Source organism: Hemiscyllium ocellatum, chromosome 13 (assembly GCF_020745735.1).
Source record: "Hemiscyllium ocellatum isolate sHemOce1 chromosome 13, sHemOce1.pat.X.cur, whole genome shotgun sequence".
In the NCBI taxonomy this organism is placed as follows: domain Eukaryota; kingdom Metazoa; phylum Chordata; class Chondrichthyes; order Orectolobiformes; family Hemiscylliidae; genus Hemiscyllium; species Hemiscyllium ocellatum.
The window spans coordinates 79,102,143-79,114,217 of record NC_083413.1 but is presented as its reverse complement, the minus strand read 5'-3'; the positions used below and the strand labels follow the sequence as shown (position 1 = coordinate 79,114,217).

Below are 12,075 nucleotides of genomic sequence, written 5' to 3'. Positions count from 1 at the left end.
TGTGCAAACTCCCACACAGACAGTCACCTGAGACTGGCTGGTCCCTGGCGCCGTGAGGCAGCGGTGCTAACCACTGAGCCACGCCATCCTTAGCCACTCTGGACTACATGTGACTCTAGACCCACAGCGATGTGGTTTGCTCTCACCATTTGATCATGTGCTTTTTTCAACTGTTTCTGCCGAAGTGGACAATTTCACCTGGATGTGGTGAAAAGATAAAGAAACTAGACAGTGTTGGCGTGGGCAGATCACTCATGTTAGATGCCAACAAATGAAGAGTCAGGTGTAAGCTACTCAAACGGAGGTATGGGTTAGATATCAGGATGTGTCCCTTCACACAAAAGCTCATGGATCCATGGTATCTATGGATTAGGAGCAGGAAGAGGCCACTTGACCCCTCAAGCATTTTCTATGGTTCGATAAAACCTTAAACAAACGGTCAATCCAAATGGTGAGCACCCGTCAGCTGGCATCGCTTTGGCCTCTGTGACGTATGTGAGAGTTAGACAGAAGGCCGTTCAGCCTCTTCACTCTGCCGTTCAATAAGAGCGTGAATGATCCAATTGTGGCCCCAGTTCCACTTTCCTGACTAGCCCCGGTATCTTTCCACTCTCTGGATAGACATGATAGTCATCCATCTCAATTATTTGGATGAGAACGTACAAGACATTAAAACAAGCAGTATCGTGGACAGTGAGGAAGGTTGTCAGAAATTGCAGCAAAACCTTGATCAACGGGGGAGGTGGGCCGAGAAAGGGAAAACGGAGTTTAGTAGAGATAACTGTGAGGTCTTGCATTTTGGAAAGTCAAACCAAGGTGGGAATTTCATGGTGAATGGTAGGGCCTTAAGGAGTGTATTGGAACAGTGGGACCTTGGAGTTCAGGTGCACGGTTCTCTGAAAGTGGAGTCACAGGCAGACAGGGTAGTGAAGGTGGCTTTTGGGACACTGACCTCCATCAGTCAGGGTACTGAGTATCGAAGTTGGGAAGGTATGTTGCAGTTGTGCAGGACGTTGATGAGGCTGGACTTGGAGTATTGTGTTCAGTTTTGGTCACCTTGCTATAGGAGGGATGTTATTAAACTGGAAAGAGTGCAGAAGAAATTGACAAGGATGTTGCCAGAACTCAATGGTCTGACTTATAGGGAGAGGTTGAACGTGCTAGGACTTTTTCTTTAGAGGGTAGGAGACTGAGGGGTGATCTTATCGAAGTATATAAGATCATGAGAGGCATGGGTAGGGTGAATGCACTCAGTCTTTTCCCCAGGGCTGGGGCATCAAGGACTAGAGGGCATCAGCTTAAAGTTAGAGGGGAAAGAATAAAAGGGAACCTGAGAGGCAATGTTTTTTACACAGAGAGTGGTACACAAATGGAATGAGCTGCCAGCCAAAGTGGTTGAGGTGGGTACATTAACAACACTTAAAAGGCATTTAGATAAATGCATGAAAAGGAAAGGTGTGGAAGGATATGGGCCCAGTGCAGGGAAATGGGGTTAGCGTGGACGGGTATTTTGGTCAGCATGGACTAGTTTGGGCCAAAGGGCTTGTCTCTCTGCTGTAGGACTCTATGACTATGAAAGGTGAGTGCAGAGCTAGATGAGTTTACCCTGTGGCTAGTCTCATTGCAGACATGAGGAAGGTGGAATTTGGACTTGTCTCTAAAAGTTTGAAAAATATACTGATCAAAATGTAACTGGAACTAAAAAGGTTAAAGTATGAGGGCAGCTGGTAGAGGTTACATTTATATTCCCTTGAGTGTAGCAGACGATGGGGTGATTGGAAGGCTGAGTGGGATGTAATGCCTCTATCTGACGGGGGTGTTTAACATCATTGAAGGAGCATTTTGAGAAAGTGAGAAACTATTTCCTCTGTTTTCTCGGTGGAACTAAATCTACAAGAGGTGATGTCGACAAGAGGCAGTTCAACTTAAGAAAGGGGAGTTAAAATGTTTGAATGTTTCAATTCGGTGCTGCCAGGAAGTGGACTGGAAGCAGATTTAATGGAGGAGTTCAGTGGATTAATTGGATGATGATTTAGTTTGAAATAATATGAGGAGAAGGCAGGAGATTGGCGCGAGGTAATGCAGCTCATATAACAAGCTAGTGTAGGCACGATGGGCCAAATGGCCTCACGTGCCACAACACATCAATAGTTCGGTGACATCTGGAACTTGCTGTCTCTTAAAGCTGGAGGCTGGAGGTCATGTGGGACTGAGATCAGTTGACTTTTGCTGGAGAGAGGTTTTGGGGAGGCGAGAGTTGGGATGAGATACAAACCGACCTGAAGCTAGCCATCTGAAGTTGAAATGACCCGCTCCTGTGCTTTAATCACTCTGCTCCCTGTGTTGCAGTACGGAGACAGACCGGGCCGGCACAGAAAACCGCCACCAAAAACAAGGGCCGACAAGCCGTGGCGTTGAAGCCATCCCGTGTGGTCGATCCCAAACTCTCCCAGACCGAGGTCCCCAAACCAGCTCCGCGGCATCAGGCTGCCAGTCCGATCCGCCCGGCAGCGCCCAGTGCCAGGTAAAGCTCTCCTGCCAGGCTGCGTCACATGGTGGGGGTGGCTTGTGTTCTTTGAGTGAGTGCGCAGGTTGGGGCTCATCCTTCAGCGCGTTTTCAACATAATGTTCGGTTCGAAACAGCGACGCCCCCCTTCCCCCACTAATCAGCTGGGATTGCGTCCACCCTCTGCAGCAACTTGTGGACGTGCAGGTTGGAAAGAGGGGTAGGCCATTTGGCTCCTTGACCCCGGCCCACCCTTCATTACGGAGATTGTTGGCTTCAACTCCACTTTCCCAGCTCACCCCTTGACCTCAAAAACGGACCGCTGCAGAAACTGAGTGGGAGGTCTAGCAGCATCTGAGGAGAGACAGCAGAGTCGATGTTTTGGGCTCCCTTTGACTCCCTGCTTGGTCAAGAATTTGGCAGCAACAGGTTCAAACCTCAATCCATTGGCGCATGCGTTGAAGGCTGACACTGCAGTACTGAGTGCGTCCCTCACCCACAGCGGTAGCATTTTGTGGCTTTTTAGCCACACTCTTAGGTGGACGTAAAGATCCGGGGGCAGTATTTGTGGAAGTAACAAGGCAGTCACTGGTGGGTACCAACTTTATCTAGATGGATGTAGGCCCGTTACTGTTAGGAACCAACCTGTTGAATATTCAGTGTATAAATGTGAGTGGAGCGCTTGGCTTTTGTCACCAGCTGCTCTTAGTGAGGTACCTGAACACCGTGTCGCAGAATCCAACGTTATCCAGGTGGCCACGTCAGATAAAGAGCATAGAATCCCTGCAGTTTGGAAACAAGCCCTTCAGCCCAACAAGTCCACACTGACTCTCCAAAGAGTATCCCACCCAGACCTAGTCCTCTACCCTTTTACTCTACATTTATCCCTGACTAATGCCTCTAACCTACACATCCCTGAACACTATAGGCAATTAAGCATTGCCAACCCACCTAACCACACATCTTTGGAATGTTGGGAGGAAATCGGAGCACCCGGAGGAAACCGGCACAGACACAGGGAGAATATGCAAACACCACAAAGACCGTTGTCCAAAGCTGGAATTGAACCCGGGTATCTGGCGCTGTGAGGCAGCACTGAGCTACCGCCCCATGGATTGTCTCCTGGGAAGGCGTGACTGATGTATGAGGAGAGTCAGAATTGTTAGGAAGGGGAGATCACATTAAACCTCTAAAAGGGGTGGAGGATGCTGCACGCAGCAGTCCCCTGCAACCACGGATTGCGGTGGTTCACGGACTCTCAGCCCAACTGCTTGTTCTGTGGCGCTGCAGAGTCCATGGACCATGTGTATATTGGGTGTGGGCGTTTGCACTCCCTTTTTGATTTCCTTAAAAACCTCCTTCTCTGGTTTTGGTTGCACTTCAGTCCCACGCTCCTGATCTTTGGGAACCCGGTTACGGAGGGGAGGAGGTTGGGGGTGGGGGTGTAGGTCAGAGGATCTCCTCATGGGTCTGCTCCTGGGCCTGGCCAGACTGGCCATAAACAGGTCCAGGCAGCGGGCCGTGGAGGGGGTCGTGAGGGCCGACTGCCTGCCCCTCGTCCACGGTTATGTTAGAGCCCGGGTGTCCTTGGAGAAGGAGCATGCGGTGTCCACCAATACCCTGGAGTTGTTCAGGGAGAGGTGGGCACCGCAGGGAGTGTAGTGCATCATTTCCCCCTCCAACGCTATTTTAATTTAGTCCCTGCCCTCCCCTTCACTGTTTGATCACACAGCATTGCCCTTTGATCTGAAGGGCACTGCTTGTCACTGGCCACTCGGGTGTTTCCTTTCTTCCTGGTGGTGGAAGCTGAATAAAAACTTGTGCACCTTGTGTCTTTCACTGTGTCTCACACACACAATGTGGGGGCTGGGGAAAATATAAGCTCTAGCTGCCTCACAGTGCAGCGGAAGTGTGGGGGTAAAACCAAAAAAAAAGACAAACCTTTAAAATTCTGACAAGACAAGACAGTGTGAATGCAGGAAGTATGTTCCCAGTGACCGGGGAGTACAGAACCGGGGTTGGGAGAGAGAGCTCACAGTCTTCACAGAGTAGAAGAGAGGTGTCTTCCCCCAGAGTGTGGGGAACCTGTAGAATTCTCTGCCACAGAAAGCAGTTAATTCTGATCTCTTTCTCTTTCTCTGCACCTTCCCTGTGGCTGTAACATTCTATTCTACACAGTGTTCTGCTACCCTGATGTACTTTTGTATAGTGTGTACATCACACAAAACAGCACTGTATCGCTGTACATGTGACAACACATAATGCTGAAGCACTGTACGTATTCAAGGAAGAGTTATATATACTTCCTCGAGTTAAAGGGATGGAAGGGTATGGGGAGAAAGTCGGAACGGGAGTTGGATGGTCAGCCATGATCATATTAAATGTTGGAGCAGACTGTATAGGCTCCTGCTTCTATATTCTATGTTGATGTTTTGTGCCCAGAACCGAAGTGTGATGTCCTGTGATGATCTCTGCAATGCCTTGAGCAGCTCATCATTCTAATTGGCTTTCTTTCCTCTGCATCCCGCTTCTCCCGCCGCATCCCTGCGCCCCGCGGTGACTCGGCAGTACTCCCCCATTCTCCTCGGACGAAGACGACTCGGTTGTGGACAGTGCCTATGTCACCAGCGTGGGGGTGAAGGATGGAACCCAGGTGCGGGTTGTCCAGTCGAACCCGTTGCCGAGACCGTCAGCCCTGAGCGACGATGACGACGACTGGTCAGACACTGACATCTCGACGGAGCTGCTGAGCCCAGTTGGGGGGGCTTCTGTGGCCCGGACCCCACCAGGTACTGGCAGTGGATGCCCTGCTCTGGCATCAAGTTAATTTACATAAATGTAAGGCAAAATGGGGCAGGACTTATTCACTTAATGGTAGGGATCTGGGGAGTGTTGCCCACCAAAGAGAACGAGGGGTGCAGGTTCACAGATCCTTGAATGTGAAGTCGCAGGTAGACAATGCAGGGAAGAAGGCGTCTGGTATGCTTGCCTTTAAATGGTTAGTGTGTTGAGTATGGGAGTTGGGAAGTCATGTTGTGGCCAATTAGGACATTGGTTCAGTCACTTTTGGAATATTCTGGCCTCCCTGCTATAGGGAGCATGTTGTGAAACTTGAAAGGGTTCAGAAAAGACTCACAATGATGTTGCCAGGGTTTGAGCTACTGGAGGGTTTGAGCTACTGGAGGGTTTGAGCTACTGGAAGAGGCTGAATAGGCTGAGGCTGAGGAGTGACCTTATTGAGGTTTATGAAATCATGAGAGGCATGAATAGGATAAATAGACAAAGTCTTTTCCCTGGGGTCGGGGAGTCCCGAACTAGAGGGCATGGGTTTAGGGTGACAGAGGAAAGATATAAAAAGGACGTAATGGGCAACGTTTTCACACAGCGGGTGGTACGTGTATGGAATGAGCTGCTAGAGGAAGTGGTGGAGGCTGGTACAATTACAACATTTAAAAGGCATGTGGATGGGTATATGAATAGGAAGGGTTTGGAGGGATATGGGCCAAATGCTGGCAAATGGGACTAGATTAGGTTAGGATATCTAGTCAAGGACGAGTTGAACTGAAGGGTCTGTTTCCGTGCTGTACAGCTCTCTGACTCTGTGGTGGTGGGGTGAGTGAATGTGGTGCCAAACAAATAAGCTCCACGTCCAATTCTCCAATCCTTGGGTCTCCCCACTGCCCGTTAGTTGAGATATCTGCATCATCATTCAGCCCTGGGTTTCCAGTGAGCACTGCACTGGCTATGACCAAATGTTAAAGAGCATTACAATAATCTCATTGCTTTTCTCATTGCTATCTTTCCCTTTAATTTGTCTGAATGGCACGTTTGTAGGAACTTGGAGATGCTTATCCCAAGAACATGAGGAAACCAGATTAAATGGCACAGAGACAAACTTAGCAACAGGATGCACAGCAGGCTGTATACAGGATAGAGGAAGCCATTTGACTCATCACAACTGAGCTGAGTCTCTGAAAGAGCAACCCACGTTGGCCCATTTGTCATTTGGATTGGACAGGGATTGGGAATCATGTATTTCCGGGGTCAATTCTGGTTCACTTGCAGTTGATTTGGTCGTGGCTTTAAGAAGCAGCACAAGGCTCAGAATCTGCTGACAACTTTCACTCAAACAATATGCTCAGGTCTTCAGTGAGCCTGGGACCGAAAATCCTCAGGCTCAGGGATCCCAGGGCTACATCAGGTCCTAGCCCCCATCCCTGCCGTGCTTTTACCATTACCGCCCCCCTGCCAGATGAAAGATCAGTCCTCAGTAAAGATTTCGCCTTCATCCCACCATGCAGCTGGATCAATGAATTCCACACGCATCAGCGACATGGAATTTTTCTTAACTGCCTGCGTGCTTACTTTTTTCCATCAGGATTCCCACCCACCCTCTGAGGACCCCTTCTCCCACCTTCAACACACCCCATCCACCTGGACACCCCATGCTGGCCTGTTACCCACCCTCGATCTCTTCGTCTCCAACTGCCGCCGTTAAATTGACTGCCTCAACCTGTCCGCCCACTCCAACCTACTGCCCTCACAATGCACAGCCCTCCACTCCTTCCACTCCAACCCCAACCTCACCATTCAACTTGCAGACAAGGAGGGGAGGTGGGTGCAGTGGTAGTTTGGCGCACTGGCCTCTACACCGCTGAAGGCAGGTGCTAACTCACAGACACCTCCTCCTCCTGCCCCCTCGACCACGACCTCACCTCCCATCACCAAACCATCATCTCATGGACCATCCAAACCTTGTCACCTCAGGGAATCTCCCATCCACAGCCTCTAACTTCATAGTCTGGAAACCCTGCACTGCCCGGTTTTATCTCTTACCCAAAGTTCATAAACCTGACCGCCCCTGTCGACCCATTGTCTCCATCTGCTCCTGTCTCACTGAATGTATCTCCTCATATCTTGACACCGTCCTGTCCCACTTGATCCAGGACCTCCTCACATACATTCGGGACACCACCCACACCCTCCAACTCCTCCATGACTTTTGATTCCCTGGCCCCCAACACCTCATCTTCACCATGGACGTCCAATCCTTGTATACGTCCATCAGCCACAGCGAAGGCCTCCAAGCCCTCCATTTCTTTCTCTCCTTCCTACCCAACCAGTCCCCCTCCACCGACACACTATTTTGATTGGTTGAACTGGTCCTTATCCTCAACAACTTCTCCTTCAAATCCTCCCACTTCCTTCAGACCATAGGGGTAGCCAAGGGGACCTGCATAGGCCTCAGCTATGCCTGCCTCTTTGTTGGCTACATGGAACAGTCCATTTTCCACAGTTACACTGACAGCATTTCCTACTTTTTCCTCTGTTACATTGATGACTGTATCAGCGCCACCTCATGCTCCCACGAGGAGGTTGAACAGTTCATCAACTTCAAGAGCACCTTCCACTCTGACCTCAAGTCCATATGGATCATCTCGGACATCTTCCTGCACCCCTCCCAGGTCTGCACTCCCAAATCCCCATAAGATCCAGCCTATTAAAGCTGTTTTACTCTCTCCCCATATCCATTTCCGGCAACCAACTCAACATGGACATCTACTTCAAACCCACCGACTCCCACAGCTACCTGGATTAAGCCTCCTCACATCCGCCCCCCCTTTTAAAAAAGCTATCACTTATTCCTAATTCCTGTGCCTCCACTGCATCTGCTCCCAGGAGAAGCAATTCCAATCCAGAACATCCTAGATGGTCTCCTACTTCAAGGATCACAATTTCCCCTCCCTTGTGGTCAACAATGCCTTCCAGCACATCTCCTCCACTTCCCATACCTCCGCCCTTGAACCCCACCCCTCCAACCGCAATGAGGATAGAAACCCCCTGGTCCTCACCTTCCACCCTACCAGTTACCAACCTCTGGATAAAACACATTATCCTCTGCCATTTCTGCCACCTAGAGTCAGACCCCTCCACCTGAAATATATTTCCCTCCCCACCCCTATCAGCATTCTGCAGAGACCATTCCCTCCATGACTCTCTTGTTAGGTCCACCCTCCCTAAACCCCATTCCCCCCACTCTCCCACTCCCCACCAACACACCTTCCACTCCTGGCACCTTCCCCAGCCACCACATGAGGTGTAAAATTTTCGCCCACACCTCCCTCCTCACCTCCATCCAAGGCCCAAAGGATTCTTCCACATCCGGCAGAGATTTTTCTGCACACCCACTGTTGAGAGTGTGGTGCTGGAAACGCACAGCAGGTCAGGCAGCATCCGAGGAGCAGGAGAATTGATGTTTCGGGCAAAAGCCCTTCGTCGGGAACCTCATCTACTCTGTCCATTGCTTTCAGTGTGATCTCCTGTACATTGGGGAGACAGGACGCCAACTTTGGGTACATATCAGGGAACATCTCTGAGACACATGCACCAAACATCCCCACCACCCTGTGGCTGACCAATTCAACTCCCCCTCCCACTCCGCAAAGGCCATGCAAGTCCTGGGCTGCCTCCTCTGCAAAATCCTAACCACCCGATGCTTGGACGAAGAACGCATCATCTTCCATCTTGGGACCCTCCAACTACACAGGGTCAATGATTTCACCAGTTTCCTCATCTCCCCTCCCTCTACCTTATCCCAGATCCGACCCTCCAACTTGGCACTGCTCTCTTGAACTGTCCGACCTGCCCACCTTCCTTCCCACCTATCCGCTCCGCCCTCCACTCCGACCTATCACCATCATCCCCCATCTTCATCTACCAATCGCCTTCCCAGTTACTTTCCCCGCCGCACCCCCCCCGCCTTCCTTGGGCCCCGCCCATATTCCTGATGAAGAGCTTATACTGGAAATGTCAACTCTCTAGCTCCTCGGATACTGCCTGACCAGCTGTACTTTTCCAGCGCCACATTTTTGGACCCTGATCTCCAGCATCTGCAGTCCTCACTTTCTCCTCAGGGATGAGAATGCCACGAGCTGACATAAGATGGTATAAAAAAAATGAAGGAACGAGATACAAGAAGTGGCAGAGGCTGGTACAATTACAACATTTTAAAGGCATCGGTATGGGTATATGAAGGGCTTAGAAGGATATGGACCAAATGTTGGCCAAAGGGATAGATTGGGTTGGGGTATCTGGTCAGCATGGACGAGTTGGCCTGAAGGGTCTGTTTCCATGCTGTACATCTCTATGACTCTAAGTCACAGTAGAATACTGGGACTGGAACCGGCCCACATGCATGTGGCTTTACTGAGGGCTGGCTGCGGTTTATGGAACTTGTCCAGTGAGTGATTGCGGGCTCTGTCATTGGGCAGGGCTCTTCCATTGAGCATGTGACATGTCTGACACTTGCTGAGAAGGACAATGCACTTAATAGTCCAGAGAGCACAAGGCTGAATCCTGCTGTGGATGGTTTGAGTGCAGCTCAAATAAAGTGAGAGAACTAAAAAGCTAGCAATACGGGCAACGGAAATAGAGGAAACCCACAGGGAGAATGTGCAAACTCCACACAAAGAGTTTCCCAGAGGGTGGAATCAAATCCGGGTCCCTGGTGCTGTGAGGCAGCAAGGTGCTAATCCACAGAGCCACTGTGCTGTCCAGTGAATCAAAGAAGTTATTTACCTTGGAGAGAAGACGGCTGAGAGGAGATCAGATAGGGGTTTCCAAAATCATAAGCAGGGCTGTGCAGAATAGATAGGGAGAACCTGTCCCCATTCATACAAGGAACAAGAATGAGAAGGCATTGATTAAAGATTATATGCAAAAGAGGCAAAGGTAATGTGAGAAAAAAACTGTCACAAAGTGGGTTGCACTGTCTGGAAATAAATGGAGGCTCAATTGAAGTGTTGGCTTATTTGGCTGGTAATGGTGTGCAGGGATGTGGAGAAAAGGCAGGGGTTTAGTGTTAGGTATTAGAACAGGAGCAGGCCAGATGGGCTGAACGACCTGCTTCTGCACGGTGACGGTTCTGTGGTGTCACTGGTGATGGTGGGTTGGCTGCTGCTGATGGATGTCTCGGTAACGGCGATGACCAGGATGCTGTTTGAGCTGCTTCTGTCTTATACCCGTCCCTTTCGAACCTCTAGGAAACATGGTGCAAAGTCTGGCAAAGAGTCTCGAGAGACAACTCAGCTCCCCAGTGAAGAAACCCACCGGCGGCGTTCAGCTCATCCCCACCGCCCAAGCTGCAGCCCGTACCCCTCCTGATAACCGCACTGTCGTCAAGAAGTTACAGGTAATGAGCCCCTGGGTGCCATTAATTGGCAGAAAGGGATAATTCTCCCTGCTTGAAGCCCACAGTAGTTAGTTGATATTCCACTCACTGAGCTTGGGGAAGGGACAGGGACCGTATGGAGTTTGTACGTTTTTCTGCCAATACAACCTGATTACTGGACAGACTCATTTGAGATTTTTGAGAATTTTAAGCAGGAAACAAGGGGTTGACATTTGCAGGGAAAATGTTTCAGGAGGGGCTCATTGTCAAATAAAAGAGGGGAGTTTTTTCTGCTCCCAAAAAGGATCTCAGCCAGCAGCACTGTCTATATTTACGCACAAACACACAATAGTAGAATGGCTACTACCACTTGGCCCATCTTGTCTGTACCAGCTCCCTTCACCAACAACTCACCCAATCCCACCTTTTTCCACTTGCCCTGTACATTGGTCTCTTTGAAAAGGTGTGGAGTGCCTGGCTCGGATTGGCATCTAGCACGTGCTCCTGGATCCAAGGAGAGCTGGGAATGGACAGGAAGTCCTGGCAACACCCAGAGAATTCCCGGAAAAAAACCCAAACTACTCGGGAAGCTCACCCCAAGCCACCTGGAGACTTGATTTTTACGCTTGTACCTTACTTGCTGTTGTCTTTTTTTAACTGCTTGTTTACTTAGAACACCATCCTCAAAGGACATGCCAACTCTGTTCCTGAACCATCTCCTGCTCAGTCACTCTTGTGCCTATCAGTGTTTGATTCCAGTCGCCCAGGGCCAGGTCCCTTTTCAACTTGATAAGAGTAGCCCCTTGCTTTCTTCCTTATTGAGCTGCAAGCATGTTATCGAGCAAGTTGTTGTGTACACTTTTCGGGATTTATTTACTATGCAGATTTATCCCTCTGTCTTGTTCACTCATTGATGGAGTTGCGTATCCAGCAGTGCAAACTTTAATCTAACTGCTGCTGAATTCCAGGAGAAAGTGAGGATAGCAGATGCTGGAGATTAGAGTCAACAAGTGTGGTGCTGGAAAAGCACAGCAGGTCAGGCAGCATCCGAGGAGCAGGAGAGTCGATGTATCGGGCATAAGCCCTTCATCAGGAATGCCCGATGAAGGGCTTATGCACGAAACATCGACTCTCCTGCTCCTCGGATGCTGCCTGACCTGCTGTGCTTTTCCAGCGCCACACCTTTGACTGCTGCTAAGTTGTAATCAAGTGGTCTCTGTCTTCGGCTGCTGGGTGACAGCATTCCTTTCCCATGGTTTCACCTATCATTGTTGCTTTTTCCCTTCCTTATGATTCCTGCATACCTCATAGCCAGGAGCGTTAAATTCCAAACATCTCCTTGCTTGACCTAGGGCTGTGTTGTCACCGGTACATTGCAAATCCATGTGTGACATGCGAT

The 12,075-nt window shown here is 49.8% G+C and overlaps 1 protein-coding gene across 1 annotated transcript in view; it reads left to right on the top strand.

Moving 5' to 3' along the window:
- Positions 1–12,075, top strand: part of dzip1l (DAZ interacting zinc finger protein 1-like) — a 217,452-nt gene that overhangs the window by 124,907 nt on the left and 80,470 nt on the right. The window contains exons 14-16 of the mRNA XM_060834975.1: positions 2,350–2,524; positions 5,075–5,295; positions 10,549–10,697. Of these exons, the coding sequence (XP_060690958.1) occupies positions 2,350–2,524; positions 5,075–5,295; positions 10,549–10,697 (545 nt within the window). The remainder of the gene's footprint in view (positions 1–2,349; positions 2,525–5,074; positions 5,296–10,548; positions 10,698–12,075) is intronic.